Source organism: Doryrhamphus excisus, linkage group LG1 (assembly GCF_037039965.1).
Source record: "Doryrhamphus excisus strain RoL-2023G ecotype Guam linkage group LG1, RoL_Dexc_Guam_v1.1, whole genome shotgun sequence".
NCBI classification, from domain to species: Eukaryota; Metazoa; Chordata; class Actinopteri; order Syngnathiformes; family Syngnathidae; genus Doryrhamphus; species Doryrhamphus excisus.
This window is the reverse complement of record NC_136357.1, coordinates 15,668,829-15,692,212: the sequence shown is the minus strand read 5'-3', so window position 1 is coordinate 15,692,212 and position 23,384 is coordinate 15,668,829. Positions and strand designations below refer to the sequence as shown.

Sequence of the window (23,384 nt, the reverse complement as noted above, 5' to 3'; positions counted from 1 at the left end):
GGGAAAATGAAAGAAGACTAAAAACGGGGGGAGGCGAGTAAATGAAAGGAAAACCTGGAGGCGCAGAAAGAAATGTGAAGGCTTATTTGGACACATAGAAAAACAAGGGGTGGGTCCAATCATACAAGAATTGCTGTGCTAATATAGTGTTTCGCCAGGAGAGGGAGACAAATAAGCATTATGCAAATGGTAAAAAAAAACATTCATTTTCAAGCGAGAAAAAGAAATATGGAATTACAACAAATGTGGAGATTTAAAAAATGTTCTGCTAGATAGCTCATGTGTCGTGATGGAGTGGAGTATTTTGATGTTGGAAGCAGCTGATGGAAGAACCATTCACACTCACATTCATACCTATGGACAATTTGGAGTCGCCAATTAACCTAGCATGTTTTTGGAATTGCTACTGAAATAGCTCCATTTGTTATTAAGATACCAAGGCTGTGAAAATAACACCTAAATAGCGGTTTGACTGTTATTTTTTTCGTAATTAATCTTGGCTACTGTATAGTATATAGCCACAGTATGGTCCCCCCAGTCACACTGAACCTCTCTCCAACTCAAACCATGTCTCCATTCCATTCTGGGGGGGACTATTATTTCTTTATTCTCGAGATGCATTCATGGACACGCCGACCTCCAACTATCATGACATCGTCTTTATTATGTGTGTGATATAAATAAACAAAAAAGTAATACAGGAGTATTCTTACCAGCATTTATGTATGCTTGGAAATCCCAGAAAAGCCACTCAAAGTGTGAATTCAACTTACGGCTTCAAGGCTTCTTGGACTGCAACCCTTCCTTGCTCATAATTAGACACTTTAAAGTGTGATTCAAATGCTTTACTGCCACTAAAGAGACGTTCGGGTCCTTTGGAGCTGTTAATTCATACAAATATATACAATGTTGTTGATAAAATACAGTTAAAAATTGCCATATATTTCAGACAGCAGCAAATGGTGATTAATCAATTCATATGAAAACTGATTAATCTGATTAAAACGTTTATCATTTGACATTGTTAAAAATACCCTTCTATAGTGCAATAAATGGGGAAAAAGCTTTTCTCTATATCATGGAACACCACACGGCGTTCCTGTCAGGCTGCCATTTGTTAAAGAGATCCTGCAGCATGATGGCGTCTTCCTGGGCGTTGTGGGCATCGAAGTTCCTCTTCAAGAAGAAGTGCACCAAGTTCTTGAGGGAGTAGCTGTCGATGTCTGGGAAGAGCTTCTTACTCAGCAGCAAGGTGTCCACAAAACCGGAGACCACCCTCTGGAACTCCTCCAGGAGGGAGAACTCCCGCAGCACCCTGATGAGCACGGGGGTGTCAAAGCGGTCAGTGTTGTGGGCCGCCAGGTACACGGGCCCACAGAAAGAACGCAGGAAGTGGATTAAAGAGGCGAGAGCGTTGCCGAGTGGTACAGTGGGCATAACATGCCCACGGTGGAAGAGAGCGCCGTCCACCATGGAGAACCCTGTGATCTTGCTGGCCGCCTCAGTGATGTCGCAGCGGGGGATGGTGTAGGCGTTGAAGACCCTCTGGCCACAGACGGCTGATACCTGGATGATGTCACACGCTTGGGTGTCTGCCGGTAGACAAAAGACACGCCTGTTAGCTTCACTATGATCTGATTGTATCACGTTGTGTTGTTTGGTCATGGTTTATTACTTGTCAAGTTACATGAAGGAACATCACATGGGTACAATAGCACAATTTGTTGTACCTGAAAAGGAGTAGGAAGAAGCAAATCTTATTTAATCCTACGCCTGCATCAAGTCTTTGTGAGTTGTGGCTTTCATTTCAGTCGCGATGATGTCATCTGTAACATTTGTCCAGTTCATGACATTCATTTAACGTCGATTTTGAAGTTGGCGCTCCAAGTGCCTTGAATTTCCCCTTGTTTCCTTAAGTTGTGTGCTTTCGTAGAGATGGCGGCGTTGCTTTTTGTCGGGTGCTATTTATTTCCAATATGTGTTGTGTATAAAACAAACACAATGTAAAATATAACCTCTAACAACGTTGCATGGTTTGACGTAGATGCTGATGATAACATGTAATACCCAAACTTCTTTTCTCTGCGCATTGATACACATACTTATGCTAGTTCTGTCAACAACAACAGCAGCAACAACACTTACGATGGCCGCTCTCCTTGGGATGGCTGTGTCTTCCAGCACAAGACGTGTGCTCCAGTCCTCAGGTAAAAAATGATGACGCCAAACGAGCATCTTGTTGAGTCTTTGAGGCAAAGTTGAAAGGTATGTGTCCAATCAATTAGTTGGTTAATATCAATGCGCCGTAGGAAAGAAGTTTCGGTAGTATTTTAAATCATGAAAACACGGCAAGATACTGCAAAATACTGCATGTTATCATGCATCAGTAAAAATGTTTTCAATTTCTAAATTAAATGATGTCATTTAATGCAATTATATGTATATTTTTTCCAATGTGTATATTAAATACAAGGCTTAAATGGGGGGGGTATATTATGATGATACTCCAAATTCTCTTACCCAATCCAGTTGTCTCCAAATCAAAGAAAACCATAGTGTAAGACATCTGCACAAACACACACATTGAAATACACAAAAAAACACAGTAAGAAACAGAAATAATACAAACAACTCTGGAGAAAGACATTTACACAAATACAAAATTAGTAATAAACACAAAAATACACTAACAAGATACCTGAACATGCACAAATAACCTTTTGAAAGATGACATTTACACACACAAATGACAAAACATTTGCACAAACTCAAAACGAAAAAGTACAAATAAAAACCATCAAAGGCGACGGCTCAAATACAATAAAAAACAGACATCTGCACAAACACGACAGCACAACAAAATAAAAACCCCAGATTAAAAACACTGTTAGAAGACAAAGGAGGTATTATGCACAGCCAGTTTCTGGCTAGTGAGCTGTGTTGAGTGAAAAGCCGGACTTGTGTGTTCAGCGAAGGTAGCTGTCTTTTAAAAGAGATGTATCACCATGGTAACTTAGGCTAAGAAGGGACCGGCTTATGTCCAGTCTTTCATCTGAAAAGTGCCACTGTTTCACTGTTGAACTAATTCGGATATGGCGTCACTATTTTAGATTCTCCGAGGTTCCCGAGGGGACGTGGCGTGAAAAAATAAAATAAAATAAAATAAAAAAAGGAATAAACACTCTAATGGATCAATCAACTGCATTAAACTGCATTATTATTTTATTACAATAAATGAAGTCGCCACAAAACATAGACGCAAAACACTGCCATCTTGTGGTCACAACGAATACAGCAGTTTTCATGAAACTATTACATCAAAAACAAAGGTTCTACCTCTAATGTGTGGCTAACTGTTAAAATGTCAAAGTTATGCAATGTTGAGCGTTGATAAATGAAAAGACTGGTAGGATATTTGATTTACAATAATCATTTCCCACTGTATTGGTGGCGACAGTGTTGCTTTTAGCAGTCGTAAGCTTTTGGGAACTTCTTAACGCTCCATAATAATTCGTAGCTCATCTTTTATAAAATACACTGGGTGGGATAGTTTTACTTTTCAGCGGAAGTGAAATAATATGACAAAGTAAATTAACCTTCCAGCACAAATGCTGGCTTGGTTGAGCCACTAAAAAGTGTTGCTGTCCTACATGATAATGCTAATGACGTAATATATATATTACGTAGACGTAACGTGTACTCACCGTCTTTGCAGTGACGCTAGCAAACCCTAACTTTGATAAGCCAACACTCCACCTGCTTACAAATCAACTTTGGTGTCAGAATGTTTGGCGACACATCCAGTTACACGCCTGTTTTCCTCTTTCAACTGGACTTTTTTACGATATTGACTTTATTTGGCTTTGTCGCGGTGACCGATGGGAAATGAAATCATACAGAGCCGTTGGCGTATATGCATTTTAGCCACCACCCCGGACAAAACATTAGGTACACTGATACAATCCAATGACGCTTACATTAAACGTATTTTGACTGGCTAGCATCTGCTGTGAAAACACCCCACTACACCAGTTTTCAATTTAAAAACAAACAAACACAAACACATTGGCCAGCAACTCACCCGCCGTAAGGAATTATCCAATATCACTTTTTAAAGAATTTACATTTATTAATAATTTTCTGAAAATATTATGTCATTGTCGAGTACCCGTGATGTAAAGACTGGCAGAGCAATGTTAATATTCGTCCGTGTGGCAACACGTAGCTGATTGCCACGTTCCTCCAATAGACTTTGTGATGCACGTGAGAGGTCGTGGTGACACTTTGTAACATTTTTGGTTCGTTGTGCGCCACAATATTTTTCCAATGTAAAAAACGTGCCGTGGCTAAAAAAATACACTGGTTACTGATAGATTACCTGAAGGCTGCTATCAAAGCAACCTGGCCTTCCATTACACCTGAGCAGTGCCGCAGGAAGATTGCCTGTGCCAAAAGGAGGCCCAACCAAATATGGAACAAATGGAAATTAACATACTTTCATGATATTGTAATGTTTTATAGATGTACTGTATTTATTTCCTTTTTCTGTGCATTTTAATGAAAAAAAAATTAGTTTAATATGAGCTAGCTGACAATGCTAACCTCTAACAAGGTTTATTCTTTGATATACTGTACATGGCGTGATCACACATCAACAAGTACATTAATGGTAACTTTTAATACTTAGTAGTATCTAACATAGTATCTAACATCTCACTAGGGTCGCGGGTATACCAGAGTTTATCCCAGCTGTCTTCGGGCAAGAGGCGGTACACCCTGGACTGGTGGCCAGCCAATCACAGGGCACATATAGACAAACAACCATTCACACTCACATTCATACCTATGGACAATTTGCTCTAGTTGCTTGGAGATAAACGGAAGGTTTGGTATTGGTCGATAGTTATTTAGAACATGGAGATCAAGACCAGGTTTCTTTTGGAGTGACTGAGGCCGGTAGACAAGGTGTGAACAATTTGGGTGATAAGAGGGGAGAGTGTTGGTAAACACTCCTTAACTAAGGCGGTTGACAAGGGGTCTAATTGGTGTCTAAGTGGATGGCTTGGAGGACCGGATCAGGTCAATCATCTGTTGACACGATAGCCGTGGGAGCTAAGTGGAGTGGAGGAGTGCACAAGTATTCAAATTCTGATGGTTTGAGCTGACCTTATGATGCAAAAAATGAAAATATTGTTGTCATTGTGATAGGGATGAAAAATGTGAGGTTGAGGATTCAGTAGTTTGGAAAATAACGTTTTTGTATACGTTTTGTATCCGCCACGATGGAAAATGTTGGCTTCATAGGTGGATTTGGCAGAATTAAGAGGATTTGTAGGTAACGGCGTGATCTAAGTACATTCGGTGATGTACAGGGAGACCATGGAGGCGTTCCAGGTGGCGAGTGTATCCAAACAACCATGGTGAATGTCTCTAATCATGTTTTTATCAACACAAATTGCACCTTAAACACAACTGTGTGGCACAGATGAGACACATTTTTATTTTTTTAAATTTGTATTTTCTCTTTCTTTTCTTGCCTCACCATCGCCATGATTCATCATACAAGGTCATGAACCGTACACAGGATAATGTATCCTTCATAAGCCATAAACTGCAGTATACATGTCCATAAATAAAGTAGTACTTCCATACATACACTGTGTAAAAAAAAAAATGAAACAAAAGGAGAAAGCAGAGCATGCCTTCCAGTGACATTCATTTTTTTTTTGTCTTTCTCCTTTGCACAATGTGAATATCAGCTTGCACGTTGTTGTCCGTTCAGCTCATATAATGGCGGCAAAAGACAAAGAAAGACATTGTTGGGTTTTCGACTGATTTAAGAATCCATACGGATTACCAGGACACACCGGGACAGAAAAGCTATTTGGATGGGACGTGATTTCACGTATTTTGGTTCTGTTTACATGCTACAAAGAGTTTGCATTGTCCGCTCAACTAAGAAGAAAAACATCATTTTGGACAAGATGTATGCTTTGAACTTTGACCCAGAAGCTTTTAGTGTAACTTAAATGATCAAAGGAGAGGAAAAAGACAATTCTGTTCTTAGGCAGCAAATGGGTGGATTTGAAATAACACAATCGAGATGTGAAGACTTCCAGCTTTATGATGGAAATTCATCAGATGTGAAAAAAACACAAGCATCGGCTCATGAAGACAAAAGTACTTCTGAGCCTAATCTAAAATTTTTACTTCAGTCGCGTAAGTAAACAAAACAAATCTGCAAAAATAGACCAAAAAGGCACAATGTAAAGAGAAAAAGGTGAAATGACGGTAGTGATAATAATAACGTAAACTTTTTTCTTTAAATATATAGCTTTTTTTAATTTCCTTTTTACAACTAAAAAAAATATTTAAAAAACCCTCCCCGTATTCATTTGATTCTTGGAAAAAGTTTGGACATCCCTTGTAAATATTTTATTGTCTTAAATTAAAGATTAAAGCCTACACTTCACATCTGGATTGCTTTATTTCACATCTTTTTGTGTGTAAACACGACATCATGACACCTTGTCATTGGACCGCACTGGAAGAGTGTGTGTGTGTGTGTGTATGTGAGCTGATACTTCATTCACGCAGTCAAACATAGAAGAACGGAACTTGCACACATATACCGTGTTGTCCAACATCAATAATACACCAAACACATACTTTACAGCAAAAACGCAAATATAAAAATTCAAGTCCTGATGTCATAACACTGATCAATCAAGCCAAAATGCTTTTTTACTCCCCCCATGGTTATTCCAGAGTGCACGCGAGGACGTGTCAATTTTTCTCTGGAAGGAGGAGGGAAAAGGAAAAGAAAAACAGGAGAGGAGGAGGGACGAGGAAACAAAACAAAAAACAGGAGAGGTAGTAAAGGAAAGGAAAGAAAAGTGAAACCTGACTTTGACACACTTCGGAAAGAGGGAAGGCACAACCATCCCTCATACACACACAGACTTTCTATGTACATGATATTCCTCTGGAACATAATAATAATAATAATAATAATCATCACCATCACCATGTCAGGACAAGAAAGTGTCATGGATGAGCATGCAGCATCTTGGCTGGTGTGTAAACGTGACAAGCGGACAAGCTTAGCTTAGCTTAGCATAGCTTAGCGCTGGTTGCAGACCAGTGGAGACGTTATGGCTACATTTTTTCATGAGCCCGCCCAGAAGCTGAAGAGGAAAGACGGCCCACTACACGTCACCTCTTTCTTTGTCTTTCGGGGAGGGAGGGTCAAGCAACGCGCTGGCTCAGTGCTTGCGTGGAGGAGGGGGTGCCTGCGACCCCGCGACCAGCCTCAACCAAACCCAGAGGACGTGCCCTTCTCCCAGCCCGGTGATATCCAGCTTCCTCACGACAGCGGCGTCCCCGCATCACACCATAAACTCGTTGCTGCCGTACAGAACCAGCTGCTGGGGTGCCGAGCCAAACTCCGGCTCCTTCCGGTGGCCGCCTGAGGGCTCTCGTGGTGAGCTACGGCTCAGTCTGAGTCGGAGGCGACTCTTGCAGGCCTTCTGCTCGGTCTCCGACTCTCCTGCTGCACCCAGGCCGTAGGAGGCGAACAGCGGTCCTGACGAGGAGGAGCGGAAGCGGTAGTGAGGGGACAGCGAGGCGCTGGACGAGGGCTGATAGGAGGACGACACAGTGGAAGCGGAGTCTGTGGAGTCCTGGGAGTCGGCCTGACGGCGAAGAGCTCGTCTGCTCTTTGCCTCCGACTTTCTAGAGCGAGACGTGCTGAACTCTGTGGATGAGTAAAACAGAATTCAGAACGTTACAGGATATACTGAATCAAAATGCATTATTCATGTAGTTTTGCTATTTGCATATTCAAATGTGATCTACTGTGATGTCAACAGCAGCGTGACTACTGTCTGGTTGCAATAAAACGTGCACACACTGACTTCCTGTTCAGTGCAAAGTGAACTTCAAATGATTATTCCGCGGTGCAGCACATGGCGAAGTGAAAGGATACACAAACATAAAAAGGGATTGCTGCAGTGTGTGTTTGTGCAACAGGAATCACTATTTTTTAACCAAATGATTCGATGTAGGAGATTAAGAAAAAAAAGGGCAAGAATTTTGGCATGGGTGGATGTCGGAGCCAGCAGTGGCGTATCAAATATCAAGTTATTGCTCATATGTAATAAATACAAATTATCACATACTACAGTATTAATTGGGCCGGTACCATAGAAACCGCCCATGAATGATACGAGAAAAGGCTGAAATGATACTGTGTCAAAGCCCAGGGCAGTGATACTGATAAAATATAGAGTTTAACCATGTCCAGTATCAGCCCCCGTAGCTGTCCACTCAGAGCGTGCTGCTCTGGTATCGTGCCCGTGAAACAACCAATCAGAGAACAGCGCACAAGCGTGAACACACAGTTTACACTGTTTAGATATAATACATGTAATAAACTGAACATTTTCTGGAAACAAAATGGTCTTTTGATTAAATAGTACGTGATAATAAGCTCATGATTAAATAGTATGTGATAATAAGATCATCACATGGTTTGTCTGGTATCAGGCCCAGTATCATGCCCCCGCGTGCCAATATCAGCCCGAGACCGTTGGGGGCATGATACCTGGCCTGATACCAGACAAAGCATGTGATAACCTATAACCTATCTCACCAGAAGGCTCTGAGGTAGCGCCCTCTGTTTCCATGGTGATGTTCTCTGAGCTGTCCGCCGTGCCAATGGAGGCTTCAGATTCAGGATTGTCGTCATCTGACATGCGCGGCTCCAAGATCAACATCTCATAAGTGAGCTCCTCCCTGTGAAAAGACCACAACGTTCAACTAAACATTGACAACATCCTTCCACGTAGCGAACAGTCCGTCAGAGATAATAAACTTCCAAAAGATGTCTGTCGTACTTTTCTTTTTGCAAGCTCTCGATCTGTTCTGCGAGGATCCGTTCCTCTTGCTGCATGGCAAGCTGCTGCTGCTCGCTCGGTCCTGCCTCAGCGGAATCCTCGCCTCCTGCCTCTGTACTCTCTGCATCGGGCACATGGGGCGCCCTTGGGCTCAGTGGCGGCGATTGCGTGTGGATGCCGCTTTGGCGAACCCGGCTTTTGCCCTGCAAGTCGACAGCACACAAATAAAATAAAAGCGGCTGTGTGAGGGATAAATTAGTTGCTGGAGGTTTTGCTAGCAGATCTTGATGGGAGTACAGAGATGTTTAGAATGCACACACGTGCTAACCACCACGGAACAACACTTCACTACAAAGGAGGCTAGGAAGACACTCACACAGTTGCAGAACAGCGTTACCTTCAGTCTGGCGGAGCCAGGCTGCATGTTAGCAAGTTAGCGGGAAGAAAAATGCATCAGCGTGGTCAGAGTTGCTATAAAGTCTGATTCCTGCTAAACACTAAAAAACATTGATGAAAACAGTGACTGAGAGCCCTGAGAGCTAATGTTTAAACTGGGAATGTCTCATCGGATTTAGTGAGCTAGTGAGCTACCTGATAATAAAAGTTAGTTGAGGGATTTATCCATGTGTGTACTGGGAGGTTGTCGTGATCACTACACACTAAAAAGTACAGTGGACCACTAGGACAAGCGCACAGGAATATCCAAAAGCTCCAAACACAAATGATCCACAACCAAAAACACATAAACACTATCAAACAAACGAAACAGGGAAGTGCTACATCAGAACAGAACAAATTGGTATCATTTCTGATAACATTGTTGACCAATATTGGCATAAAAATCAGATATCGGATAATATCTGTATTGTATTTTCTGTGGGTATTGATTCGCTCAAGTTGCACCATGGTCTTAGCATTTCATTCATTCATTCATTTTCTACCGCTTTTTCTTCACGAGGGTCGCGGGGGGTGCTGGAGCCTATCCCAGCTGTCATCGGGCGAGCGGTGGGGTACACCCTGGACTGGTCACCAGCCAATCACAGGGTCTTAGCATTTCCTTGGTCTATAATTATTTCCAAATTTTGCCTTTGGATTGTAAAGATTTAGTTTGCAATGACTGAAGTGCTGTGTATGCGAAGGGGGAGCAAGCAAATTTCCATGATATTGGATTGAATGTTCACTCACAAGGGTCGCGGGGGTGCTGGAGCCTATCCTAGCTGTCTTGGGGCGAGAGGCGGGGTACACCCTGGACTGGTTGCCAGCCAATCACAGGGCACATATAGACAAACAACCATTCACACTCGCATTCATACCAATGGACAATTTGGAGTCGCCAATTAACCTAGCATGTTTTTGGAATGTGGGAGGAAACCGGAGTACCCGTAGAAAACATAAAATAAAAAAAAAAAAAATATTTTCATACTTCAAATATAAACAACCTGTTTAGAATTTTCTAAATGCATCTTTAATCATCTAACATTATTAGAGCCCTCTCAACATGAAATAGCACCACTATAGTCACATTTACACTTCTATTACTCATTGTTTTACACCATGTTACACAATTCTTATGCTGCAGAGACTTGAGACGTTACCCTGAAAATTTACTGTGGCCAGTGGGACTGAAAAAATCCCACCCCACCCCTACTCTGCTTCCTCAGAGTCAGTGAGATTGAGAAGTGCCTCGAAGTATTTCTTCAAACGCCTGACTATATTTTCATTTGAGGTAAGCAGGCCCATGTCCCCACATAGCAATGTGCAGATTTCCGAATTGTATGGTGCTCTTTATAGTGGGAGAACTATTCATGAATTACTAACAAACTAATAGATAACTATTAGACAACAAAATGGGCATGAGGGAACAGCTGCTGCCAATTTAGGTAACGGTAATGAAGTGCTTTTTATTTATGGTGTGTGGTTTGGATCATTTCTGTGTTTGGAGCATCTACAAGTTTTTTTCGTGTGTGTCGGCCACTGTAAAAAGAAGTTCATAAAGGTACATACAGGACGGGACAAACAATACGGGTGAATGGAGTGGCAGGACAGGACGGCACTGATGATAGTTGAGGGCGACGACAGGTGGTGGTGGGTGGGGGGCATACCTACCGGGATGGCAGTGCGGGTTATGCTCATAAACCTAACAGCAATTAGTACAGGTTTCTGAAAGGAGGGGTTGGGGGTGGGGGGGAAGGATAAGTTTGGGTTAGGGAAGCGTTTGGGATAAGTAAGACTGTAGCTGGACTGAGGATGAAGAAGCTGGCTGACTTTATGGACTGATGTGCTTTCTTAAATCCTTGTCGAAGTACACACAGCATTGCACCAGCATTTGGGGGATAATACTTTTAAAGTACAACAGAACATTTGATGGCATGAGCCAGTGTAAAAGTACAACAATGAGAGCGCTCACAAATCCACCGACTGCTTTCCCACTTCCTGCCACTTCATTCACATCTGTCAACAATTCGACTTTTTTTGTTCCATCCAGCTGCATGTAGAGGACCTTTATGTATGTAGATGACTTTTATTTATACACTACATATGATTTACATGTATGTAAATGTATGATTCAGGAAGTTGTGAATTAGATGCTACTATCCTGTTTTGAAGCCTTAGAAGCGATTGTGTTTTCATTCATTCATTTTCTAGGTGCTGGAGCCTATCCCAGCTGTCTTCGGGCGAGAGGCGGGGTACACCCTGGACTGGTCACCAGCCAATCACAGGGCACATATAGACCATATAAACCATTCACACTCACATTCATACCTATGGACAATTTGGAGTCACCAATTAACCTAGCATGTTTTTGGAATGTGGGAGGAAACCGGAGTACCCGGAGAAAACCGACATATGCATGGGGAGAACATGCAAACGCCACACAGAGATGGCCGAGGGTGGAATTGAACTCAGGTCTCTTAGCTGTGAGGCCTGTGCACTCACCACTCCTCCATCGTGCAGCCTTACATAAGTTTGATCAAGTGTAGAATCACTACAGCTTCTGATTGGACTTCATTAGCTGTTCAAGACAAGCATCTCATGTCTCAGTGTAGGTTGGACTGCAAGTTTTATCGTGCAAAATTGACTGTACTGCGCATGAAGAACAATGTCAAGGAGAATGAGGTCCTGGCATGAATGCAACACCATGCCAGCTGCTTGATGAAGCTGAAAAATGTCAATGACAAGAAAGAAGACATCTGCCCTCTGTAGTGGGATGGTAGTCTTACCATGGACCTCCTGATGTGTGTCAGTCGACTCTTAGCTTTGCTCTCAGCAAACTCCAGACTGTTGATGTCCTTCAGTCGAGCTTTGTACTTGCTCATCTGCTCGTTGATGATCAACTCCACGCACCTGAAGAAGGCAGTTGATAACACAGACATTTTATTTTATTCTATAGTGTTGGACCACATCGGGTCCAGTTAAGTGGAACTTCACGCCTTTAAAACTCATGGATTGGAGCTTCAGGTATGTAATAAATCTATCTGCAGATGAAATTTGTGAAATATGTTAATTTTGCCCCAGAATTACTTTTTACCTCCAAGTTATAGTGTGCCGTGTGCAGAGTGAGGCCTGCATGGAATGACACTTGATTTTCTTCCCTGGACTTTTCAATGATAAACAAATGGCTACTCTGTTGACTTTTACAACTAATATTACTATATTTTGTAGTACAGTTTACTTGCAGATGTTGTCACTTTGTCACACAAAGTCAGACTGGTTGAATTTTTGGCTAAATATTTACTGAATCGATTTAAAGTTACTGAATTGCTTCGGATTGTATTGTTCTAAATAAACCAATATCGTGCTTGAATCGTATCGGCAACCATGAATTGTGATACGAATCAAATCGTTATTAAAAGGAATTGTTACACCCCTAGAAACCAAATATAGACCATCTGTAGTTTTCTTAACAAAGTGCTGGATCTAAGAGTGATAAGACGTACGCCGTCGTCTTGCTGATGTCTTGGACACTCTGCATGGGGTCGATGGTGTCAGGGCAGCGAAGGACGCAGGGAGCGAAGACGATGGCGAGGGCATTGGCTGACATTCTGTTGGTCTCTTCCTGCAGTGCAATCCTGAGACAAAAATATACAAGCACCGTAAATGAAAGCATCCATTATACCACAAATAACCACCATGGTGTCAATTGAAGTTGGTGATGACTCACCTGACCAGGTGGAAGATGAGGCGCTCCAACGTGCTGAGGTGCGTGCGGCTCAGCTGGTCGATGACCGAATACACTCCTCGAATCACCTCTCGCTTGTCAGCTTGACCTGGAAACAAAATGAGCAATTCATTCATGAACAACAAAGCATTCATGTGACTGACTTACCCATGGCTCTGAGAAACTCTTTGTAGAGTTCAAAGGTCATAAGTGGGCTGGGCAGGTCACGGAGCCACTGCTTGAGCACACTGGCGATGACATGGATGTTGTAATCGTCCAAGTTCACACTGCCCACATCTGAAAGACAACAAAGTTGTCAAAGTCAACAAAGTCAATTCATGACCCAAACACATCCTGTTTGACATGAAAACTTTATTTGTAATTCATTGTACAAACTAAAGCAAGGTTTAGATTAATAGGTATAATTGGTGCTAGGGCTGTAGAAAAAAAATCTCCCGAAGTAGCACTATATGCAGTTGTTGCACTCTTGGGGCTCTAATTTCATAGCGCAGCGCAAAGTGGTGCTGGGTGGTGGAGAGTGGCGCACCCCACACAGTGGTAATTTTGTCCAGCGGACCACTATGTGCAGCCAGTTTGGTAATTTGGGCTGGGCCGAGATGGGTGTGGTGGCGCAAATTTTTCGACAAAACAGTGCAGCAAAGATGCTCTGAAAGATCGGCAGCTCCAACCTGGTCTATTCTTGGCCAGGTGAAGCGCACCCTGCGCAGTGGTAAATTGGCAGATGGGCGCACAGTGCAGACACGTCACCAAAACCTCCCAGGCAGGTTTTTCAGAGTGTCAGGCACATTTCAATGCAATAAATAATCACAGCAACCACCATTTAATGTAAGCGTCTGAACCAGCATGTACATTTTTGTATTAATTGTCCCATCACATCTGATGTCAGATCAAAGACGTCACGCATAATGGGAACTCTACCTGAAAGTATGACGCCAACCAGGACCGACTCTACACTAAATAAATGGCTTGGCCTCCCAGAATCAGTGAATTAGAAGTGAAAACTCAGCCAGAAAAGCACAAGCCAGCTCCACTCATCGCTCATCTCTGTGGCTGTGCTGCATGGCTCTTCACAAATCCCAAATCGTTGTTTTGTTTGACACAACCTAATGAAAAATTGATGACTGGTTTGTGGCTCACCTGTGTCTAGCCCCTGACGAAGTTCTTTGATCTTATTGGTGGAGCCCGACTTCCTGTAGATGCCCTCCGTGTAGAGGCCGTGCATCTCGATGTAGTTGATGAGCTTCTCCACTAATTGGGGCACGGCACGCTCTTCGCTAGTCAGCCTCGAAAGCTCCACGCCGAACTGACGAGGCGACAGCTCTGGATCATACTTGTTGACAAACACAACAAAAGCGTTACGGCCTGCACAAGTTGCACGGCTACTGGTGGTGTTGTCACACAGGCATGTACCTTTTTACTACAGTTGGTGGCCATCTTGGAGCAGCACTTCCTGTGGCACGCGTACCGGCACACTACAACATACACATTATAGTGAGAGGTAGCGACTGTAAAGCGTAACGTCCTCTGAAGATGTAAAATAAGAAAAGATCACATGAAACATTGTGAGAGAAGGATGTGGAAGTGTTTTGCTTTTTCTTTGCCTTGATGTGTTTTTCTGGGAATGTCTTCAAGTGTGGACCAGTAGTGACAAATTGGAAAAAGTGTGCTGATAACCACAGAACAGGAAGTGGAAGTCTGTAACGGTAGCGTAGCTCAACCCAATACAACTAAAGTGACAATAAGCACGGCGGTCGAGTGGTTAGCGTGCAGACCTCACAGCTAGGAGACTAGGGTTCAAATCCACCCTCGGCCATCTCTGTGTGGAGTTTCCATGTTCTCCCTGTGCATGCGTGGGTTTTCTCCGGGTACTCTGGTTTCCTCCCACATTCCAAAAACATTAATTGGCGATTCCAAATTGTCCATAGGTATGAATGTGAGTGTGAATGGTTGTTTGTCTATATGTGCCCTGTGATTGGCTAGCCACCAGTCCAGGGTGTACCCCGTCTCTCGCCCAAAGACAACTGGGATAGGCTCCAGCACCCCCGCGGTAGAAAATGAATGAATGAATGTTAGCATTGACACTCTCCACTTCCTGTTACGTTCCTGTTACACCTGTATCCTAGCTTTATTTGATTTTATTGGCATTATTGTTTGTATGTATGTATGTATGAAAACATTACCTGTACAGCTAATAAAGCTTTTCTGAGAGTAAATGTTTCACGATGAAGCGGATATTTCCAAGTGAAAAAGGAGTCTAAATCTAAAAAGTGGAGGTGGACCTGCATCCCTCAGCGGTGTTTGACTTTAGAGGTCCAAGTGTAATTTAAATCTCAGCTTTGGCACTCACATTTGCAGACACAAGCCCGGTCCATCATCCAGATGAGGGAGGAGCAGTACTCGCAGTAGGTCGGGATGCTATACTGGGTCGACTTAAATATGTGCCCATGATGCTCCTCCACCTGCGGGGGGCAGCACAGAGGGAATCAAACTACACCTGAAATGAGTTACAATAATTCCAGTTGTCTTATCTTACAATGTCAGTTTCCTTCTTGCGAGACTTCTTTCGCTCTCTCTTGGCAGCCTGGAAAAAAACAGACTTCAGTAATAAGTAAAACCACATCGGAAAGGCTAGTGGGTACTAATAGCATCCCTGGAACAAGTGTACAGTACAAATGAATGTCAACACTATTATATGATTACATTACGAGTTCATTTGGCTGTTGAGCTTCTTACCCTGCCGATGGTTCCCTCCATGGGCTTGTACTCGGTCATGAACTCATCCAGGAAGACTTTGAAGGTGTTCACCCACACCTTCACGGGAGACTCACTCCAGTCACGCTGCTCCAGTCGCATCGTCTTTTCCAGGATGTGCTCAAACAGAGCATAGAGGTCCTTGTAACGAATACTCTTCCCGTCGTCCATCTGGATGGTTTGAACGAGATGAGTGTTTTTTTTCAAGACGACATCACCGTGGTTTTGTTACATGTCTGGGCTAGACAGCTGACTAAATGGAGGACTCACAGCTAGGGCGGTGGAGTAGGAGTTGAAGATGTTGATCCTGAACTCCTTGAGCGCTTTCTTGAAGACCACGTCCACCATGGTGTCCTTCTTACCGTTTTCACTCTCCAGGTCAGCGATCTGCAGGGAGTAGTAGGTTTCCGGTCAACAGCTTCACAGAAAGGTCCAAGCTTAAAATAATGACTAATAAGAATTCAAAAAAGTAAAGTTTTAATATACATTATACATTAAAAAATATTACAATATTAGATAGTATAAAGCAGTTGTCCAACTGCAAATGACAAGAACATTAATGGTAATGATTTTACAAACATATCATTGTGACCTTCTTCAAAAGGAAGTCATTCATGGTGCGATAGTCATGGGCGGATGTGAGGATATGCAGTGCATCGTTCTGCCACTGAGCGGGTTCCAAAGCGATGCTGCTGATCTTCACACTGCGCCGTCGTTTCATCTTGGGAGACGGTTCCTTGTTCTCCTTACTGTCACGCACACCCCCCTGTGGAATGGCCTCTGGATCTGGACTGTGAGGTGGAGACTGCCCCTCTGACGCACAGAAACAGAGAAATACATTCAATAATGGCCATCTTGCAAATCAAATAACATTTTGTGGCCTTTTGGGGGCAGGAAGTTTGGTTGACAACAGAAATTCTGTTCTCTAATCCAGCGACATAAATCACAAAGGCCTAATTTAAAATATCAGCAGGGTGTCCCGTGGTCTTGATGCAGCTTGTGAAGCAGAACATATGCAAAACACAAGCACAATACAAAAAGAACACAAGAGTAGCACAACATAAAAAGAACATAGCAAATAACAACACAATAAGAACATAAGCAGAACCCAGGGAGAACGTAAAGGGACCTTTTATGCAATTTCCACTTTTCTCTCTCTCTCTGCCCCCCCCCTGCTCCTCTGTTTATGGCAGGGGTCTCAAACACGCCGCCCGTGGGCCCACAGGACACAAGTTTGAGGCCCCCGCCTTGATATGAAAGTTTAATGTTTCATATGATATGGACGCTGTATGGTATCATGTACCCAGAAAAAATCATTACGTTTGATTAATGTTCAAGTTAAAGGTTAAATAACTGTTAATAGTTATTCTCCCTATCCGTGTGGAAGTGGTAAGTTTTTGGCTATTTAAGTTTAAAGGAAATAACTTGAAGGCTACCGTTTAGGTTGCTAGCTCTCTAGTTTGCGAGTTAGCATGTGTCTCAAGACCCTGCAGTTGCGCAATATGTTGTAAATAAAAAGAGTATAAATGTGACTATAGTCGTGTTTTGTCATGTCTACAGGGCTTTAATAATGCTTTGTTCATTTTAATCTGAAAAAAATAATTTGTCTACCCACCAACTACAGTGAAGAAAATAAGTATTTGAACACCCTGCTATTTTGCTATTTCTCCCACTTAGAAATCATGGAGGGGTCTGAAATTTTCATCGTAGGTGCATGTCCACTGTGAGAGAGATAAACTAAAAAGAAAAATCCAGAAATCACAATGCATGATTTTTTAACAATTTATTTGTGTGATACAGCTGCAAATAAGTATTTGAACACCTGAGAAAATGAATGTTAATATTTGGTACAGTAGCCTTTGTTTGCTATTACAGAGGTCAAACGTTTCCTGTAGTTTTTCACCAGGTTTGCACACACTGCAGGAGGGATCTTGGCCCACTCCTCCACACAGATCTTCTCTAGATCAGTCAGGTTTCTGGGCTGTCGCTGAGAAACACGGAGTTTGAGCTCCCTCCAAAGATTTTCGATTGGGTTCAGGTCTGGAGACTGGCTGGGCCATGCTAGAACCTTGATATGCTTCTTACGGAGCCACTCCTTGGTTTTCCTGGCTGTGTGCTTCGGGTCGTTGTCGTGTTGGAAGACCCAGCCACGACCCATCTTCAATGCTCTGACAGAGGGAAGGAGGTTGTTCCCCAAAATCTCACAATACACGGCCCCAGTCATCCTCTCTTTAATGCAGTGCACTCGTCCTGTCCCATGTGCAGAAAAACACCCCCAAAGCATGATGCTACCACCCCCATGCTTCACAGTAGGGATGGTGTTCTTCGGATTGTACTCTTCATTCTTCTTCCTCCAAACACGCTTATTGGAATTATGACCAAAAAGTTCTATTTTGGTCTCATCTGACCATAAAACTTTCTCCCATGACTCCTCTGTATCATCCAAATGGTCATATGCAAACTTAAGACGGGCCTTGACATGTGCTGGTTTAAGCAGGGGAACCTTTCGTGCCATGCATGATTTCACATCATGACGTCTTAGTGTATTACCTACAGTAACCTTGGAAACGGTGGTCCCAGCTCTTTTCAGGTCATTGACCAAGTCCTGTCGTGTAGTTCTGGGCTGATTCCTCACCTTTCTTAGAATCATTGAGACCCCACGAGGTGATATCTTGCATGGGGCTCCACTCCGATTGAGATTGACCGTCATGTTTAGCTTCTTCCATTTTCTAATGATAGCTCCAACAGTGGACCTTTTTTCACCAAGCTGCTTGGTAATTGCTCCGTAGCCCTTTCCAGCCTTGTGGAGGTGTACAATTTTGTCTCTGGTGTCTTTGGACAGCTCTTTGGTCTTCGCCATGTTACAAGTTAAAGTCTTACTGATTGTATGGGGTGGACAGGTGTCTTTATGCAGCTAACGACCTCAAACAGGTGCACCTGATTCAGGATGATACATGGAGTGCAGGTGGACTTCTAATGGGCAGACTAACAGGTCTTTCAGGGTCAGAATTCTAGATGATACACAGGTGTTCAAATACTTATTTGCAGCTGTATCACACAAATAAATTGTTAAAAAATCATGCATTGTGATTTCTGGATTTTTCTTTTTAGTTTATCTCTCTCACAGTGGACATGCACCTACGATGAAAATTTCAGACCCCTCCATGATTTCTAAGTGGGAGAAATAGCAAAATAGCAGGGTGTTCAAATACTTATTTTCTTCACTGTATATGTGGTTTCTTAAGTTTTTATTATTTGCCGACATGACAAAACACGACTATAGTCACATTTATACTCTTTTTATTTACAACATATTGCGCAACTGCAGGGTCTTGAGACACATGCTAACTCGCAAACTAGAGATCTAGCGACCTAAACGGTAGCCTCCAAGTTATTTCCTTTAAACTTAAAAAAGCCCAAAACTTACCACTTCCCCACGGATAGGGAGGATAACTATTAACAGTTATTTAACCTTTAACATGAACATTAATCAAACGTAATAATTTTTTCTGGGTACATGATACCATACAGCATCCATATCAAACTTGCGCAGGCCGCACTAATATTGAACTTTCATATCAAGGCGGGGGCCTCAAACTAGTGAGTGCCGCATGTTTGAGACCACTGTATTAAACACTGGTAGTCCCCCAAAAAACATATAATGTGGTCATTACAGCAAAACTTAAATACTTGCAGAATGCAGAACATAACAACATAAGTAGAACATCTCTCACCATGTGTCTCTGTGGCGTCGCTACTGCTGGTCGGCTTCTCCAGGAAGATTTTTTTCTCGCTGTGTTTTGTTTTACTCCAGAATCGCATCTTCCCTCTCATCCTGCTGAAGATCATAATAAAATAAGATTTTACGTGATAGAAAAGTAATCAACTAAACAAGAGCTAAATGCCTCTCCAAGATGCAGTGAATTATTAGTATTACATTACATAAATATTGATAGTTTTCAGTGTTCACTGTATTTGGAATATAACTTGCACACCTTCCATCCTGACTGGAGGTTTTCCTAAGAACTTCCACTTTGCCTAGGTCTCCTGATGACAATGTTTTATGGATCTTCTTTTGATCTTTGTGGGAATCCTGATGAGAAAAGAAGAACAGTTGTAGTCCATAATCGATAAACTGTTGGTTGACAGCGTTCTTCTTCTAACATGCCTCTGACAACTGTAGTTAAAACATTCAAATAAGAACAGATTGAATAGTCTCTTGTCATGCTGCAGTCTTTGTATTGGATGTTGAATTAGTCACAAAGAAGGAATACAGGAAGTGAAGCTCCTGCTTTAAAGTGTGGTTAGTTTCAAACTTGGACCATTCCAGCATGCAGGAGCAAAACGTCAGCAAACGCATCGTGTTAAATATGTTTCCTGAGGGTGCGCAGAGAAAATGTGCAGCAATTCACCGCACCCTCGCCGTGGTTAGAGTCCGTTTACAAGCAGAGTGTTGGTGGAGTAGGAGTGAGGATAGTGGAGTTAAAATTAAAAAGGCTCCACTTCCAGCGACATGACTGAGAAGTTGGCAGAAGTGGTGGAAAACGGCTCAGGACCACAGCAGGACCCGCGGCCATTTACCGTCTCTGAGTCACTGTGATAGTCCAACTCTGGGGTGTGGGCGCGTGAGGGGGACAGGCAGGGGGGCAGCGTGCGGGAATGGGCGGGGATGTAGTATTCATCGTGGTCGTCGTCGTCTGACTGGGTTGCTCCCTCAGAGTTACAGCGCGTGAGGAAGTCGGAGCGCGTCCGGGACATGCGCGCTTTCTTTTTGGGGCCCGGGCGGCCCACCTGCTGCCGAGCAACCACAGGAACATAAGACCTCAACCCTAAATGCTGCAAGCCTAAGCTCATCTTCTTAGCACTGGAACCTTATTTGATAAGTTCAAGTCAGTTCAAACAGACAGTGAACTAGCCAATGAAAATATTCCATTCAAGTACGAGTACGGCTGCATGTCAAACAATGGCGCTGACATTGCCACACCTCTAATGATCTGACTGCAGGAGGTCGCTGTTTGAAAGTGTACAGACACGGCTAAGACTCTAGCTTTGTTGGGTTCTGTGTGAAAGAACCAAAGTCAGCTCTGGCGCTGTTGCGTTTCTTGAGTGAAAGACATTTACCTCTCTGGTTCTGGATCCAGCAGACTGGGAATCATCTCTGAACATGGACAAGGATCTTTCCTGGTTGACCAAATCCTTGTCTGACCTGGAGGAAACGCTTAATTAAAACCTTCTATTGTGTGTTAACCATCATGAAATAAGACCGGGCTTAGTCCTGGTGGTTTTGACTTACTTGGAAAAGGGCAGCTTGCGTCTGGGTGGTGAGAACATGGTGGTTGTTGGTTTCTCTGTCATGTTTACGATGACAGTCTGAGCCGAACTCTTCTTTTGGGCTTTGGGTGGTTTGGTGTCCAGGACTGGGCTCGGACCCCCCTGCCCACATGCTCCTGCATTCCTTTCTTGTTGACTTGGGAGAACTGGAGCGAGACTGGGATTTGTCTCCAGAATGATGTTAATGTCCACCTCTTTAGAGCATAGACCAGGTATCTCTGGACTTGCTGCACGAAGGGTTGAAGACTTCTCTTCTTCAAAGCTGCCCCTCTTGGACGGTGTAGTCCTTGAAGACTGAGGTGGTTCAACCGCAGAGTCTACATCCAAACCTGAAATTAGTGGTGTTCCCCCAAGTTGAGAACCGCTTTCTGGAGTTTGGGGTACTCCTTCTTCTACAGGGCTCTCTTTTTGCATACTGATCAAGACTACAACAGGTCTTCTAGATGCAGACTCCCTTCTCTCCTTGTAAGATTTGCTGGAGCTTTCAAATTTTGCTTCTCGAACTGGACTTTGATCAGAAGCGATGTAAAAAGTTGCTCTTGGAGCTTCTGTCCTGTGAGGTGACTCCACCTTGGGCTTTTCGTTATGGTTTGAATCTCTCACTGGCTCTTGACTATCGAGCATCGAGGAACGTTCCTCAAGTACAAAGCTTCCAGAACCCCCTGTCTCCATATTCTCAACAGTCAGCTGCCTAAAGCTGTCATGAGTAGTAAGACACTCAAGAGGGGAAGGTCTGTGATGGTCCTCTACAGAACAGTCATTGCTGTCTGATCTCGCCTCTTCTTGAGGAGGCGTTCCTACGCTGGTGGCGCGGACTTTGAGAAGTTCCAAGCTGAACTGAGCCTGCTCCAGTTCTCTCATCCGCCTGCTTTCTCTCTTGGATCGGGTCTTGTGACTCGCTTCATCGACACACCAACTTGAATCAGAGTCAACATCCTTGGCAACATCGACCCCAACCACAGCAGAACATTCAGCAGGTCCTGAGAGGTTCTGCTCTCTTTCCTGTTCCGATGTGGTGAGGTCATGAATGATGGAGGCTTGAAGCTGCTGCTTCAGTTTGTGGAACCTAAATATGAGAGAGAGGATTACGTACTTAACTTCCATTTTATGTTCATACCAACATCGCTCTCCGTACCTGAGCCGGGCCAGGTATCCCCTTGCCACCACCTGCAGCTGCGTCACAGTCCTGTGTACCGCACAGTAGCGTCTCCTCACCATGAATCCCCTCCATGCCGCCTGGACCGTGATGACGGCCATGGTCTTTCGATGGCAGCAAATCCTCCAGCTCCTCTGAATCACAACCGCCGAATGCCTCCACCGCAAGAACCTCCGGCGCTGCCTGCAGCACCTCCAGGCCGCCTGTAGACATACGACCGCTTGCTCCTCCAACCTCAGGTCTATAGCGGACTGCCTGAGAAGGCAGCGGCGCCACCATCGCTGCGGAACAGGAAACAAGAATGAACCAAAAGTACCGAAATCACCAGAATATGTGGCTTGTGTCTCTGGCGTTTTGAAGACCTAGGAAGGCCCCAACTTGCTCATTTAGGGTTTGAGTATTTTAAGTATTGAGTATTTTGAGTATTTGTGCATTTCTGTCAAAATGTTTACTCCTGTATATATTTATGTATTCATTTATCCTTAAAATATTTACTTCTTCTGCCAGCATACATCATTTTCTTATCAAATGCTCACCTGGATGACGCAAGCAGCCACTCTCAATCTGACAAAGTGCTTCCTCTCCAAAACCGCCCTGAAGCGGCGCTGCAACGTGACAATACGTCGCAGCACTTCCTGGTGGAGGAGGGTCTGAAGACGCTGACGCTCCGCCTCCCGCAGGAACACCTGGACCAGTTGATAAAGGTTGAATAGATAGAATAGAAAGCAACACAATAAGGAGTTAGCGGAGGCTGCATACCGTTGTGTTGCCTACTTGGTACCCAGCGGGCAGGAGGTGGATCTGCCTAAAGAACTCCCTGATGCCTGATTTGGTGGAACTGGTGCCTCGTGGCAGCAGCACATGAAAGTGGCGAACAAAATCCTGGAAAGAAGCAGAAATGGTACCTGATAAGATGTTGAATTATTGTTTGAGATAAGGGTGCGTTCACGCTTGTCGTCTGGCATTCTGGTATGGACTACAAGTATGCACAATGCCAAACTCAAAGCATTATTTGATTTCACTGACAAAAGTGTGAACTAGTGTGAACTCTACATTAACCACACTAAAA

General features: G+C 43.5%; 2 protein-coding genes across 8 annotated transcripts in view; both read right to left on the bottom strand.

Annotated features, from left to right (window-relative positions):
- Nucleotides 1-1,071: 1,071 nt before the first annotated feature.
- On the bottom strand, nucleotides 1,072-2,554 carry LOC144899845 (protein PML-like). Its single transcript, XM_078793726.1, has 2 exons — nucleotides 2,521-2,554; nucleotides 1,072-1,592 (listed from the first exon to the last, which is right to left on the bottom strand). Exons 1-2 carry the CDS (start codon nucleotides 2,552-2,554, stop codon nucleotides 1,072-1,074), a joined length of 555 nt encoding a protein of 184 aa, XP_078649852.1.
- Nucleotides 1,445-23,384, bottom strand: part of LOC131130787 (unconventional myosin-IXAa-like) — a 100,647-nt gene continuing 78,707 nt past the window's right edge. For 3 of the 7 annotated variants that reach the window (XM_058074769.2, XM_058074772.2, XM_058074773.2), the window contains 24 exons: nucleotides 23,075-23,197; nucleotides 22,852-23,001; nucleotides 22,295-22,596; nucleotides 21,122-22,225; nucleotides 20,950-21,034; nucleotides 19,824-19,921; nucleotides 19,563-19,666; nucleotides 16,421-16,641; nucleotides 16,099-16,215; nucleotides 15,811-15,999; nucleotides 15,611-15,658; nucleotides 15,425-15,536; nucleotides 14,488-14,549; nucleotides 14,215-14,407; nucleotides 13,225-13,353; nucleotides 13,060-13,165; nucleotides 12,836-12,967; nucleotides 12,119-12,242; nucleotides 9,295-9,315; nucleotides 8,898-9,100; nucleotides 8,654-8,796; nucleotides 4,082-7,756; nucleotides 2,521-2,566; nucleotides 1,445-1,592 (listed from right to left, as the gene is read on the bottom strand). In XM_058074769.2, coding sequence (XP_057930752.2) covers nucleotides 7,389-7,756; nucleotides 8,654-8,796; nucleotides 8,898-9,100; nucleotides 9,295-9,315; nucleotides 12,119-12,242; nucleotides 12,836-12,967; nucleotides 13,060-13,165; nucleotides 13,225-13,353; nucleotides 14,215-14,407; nucleotides 14,488-14,549; nucleotides 15,425-15,536; nucleotides 15,611-15,658; nucleotides 15,811-15,999; nucleotides 16,099-16,215; nucleotides 16,421-16,641; nucleotides 19,563-19,666; nucleotides 19,824-19,921; nucleotides 20,950-21,034; nucleotides 21,122-22,225; nucleotides 22,295-22,596; nucleotides 22,852-23,001; nucleotides 23,075-23,197 — 4,134 coding nt within the window. In that variant the 3' untranslated portion in view covers nucleotides 1,445-1,592; nucleotides 2,521-2,566; nucleotides 4,082-7,388. Of the gene's footprint in view, nucleotides 1,593-1,675; nucleotides 1,731-2,520; nucleotides 2,567-4,081; nucleotides 7,757-8,653; nucleotides 8,797-8,897; nucleotides 9,101-9,294; nucleotides 9,316-12,118; nucleotides 12,243-12,835; nucleotides 12,968-13,059; nucleotides 13,166-13,224; nucleotides 13,354-14,214; nucleotides 14,408-14,487; nucleotides 14,550-15,424; nucleotides 15,537-15,610; nucleotides 15,659-15,810; nucleotides 16,000-16,098; nucleotides 16,216-16,420; nucleotides 16,642-19,562; nucleotides 19,667-19,823; nucleotides 19,922-20,949; nucleotides 21,035-21,121; nucleotides 22,226-22,294; nucleotides 22,597-22,851; nucleotides 23,002-23,074; nucleotides 23,198-23,384 lie in introns of those variants that run through there. The other 4 variants (XM_058074770.2, XM_078791147.1, XM_058074771.2 and 1 more) reach the window with 4 other exon arrangements.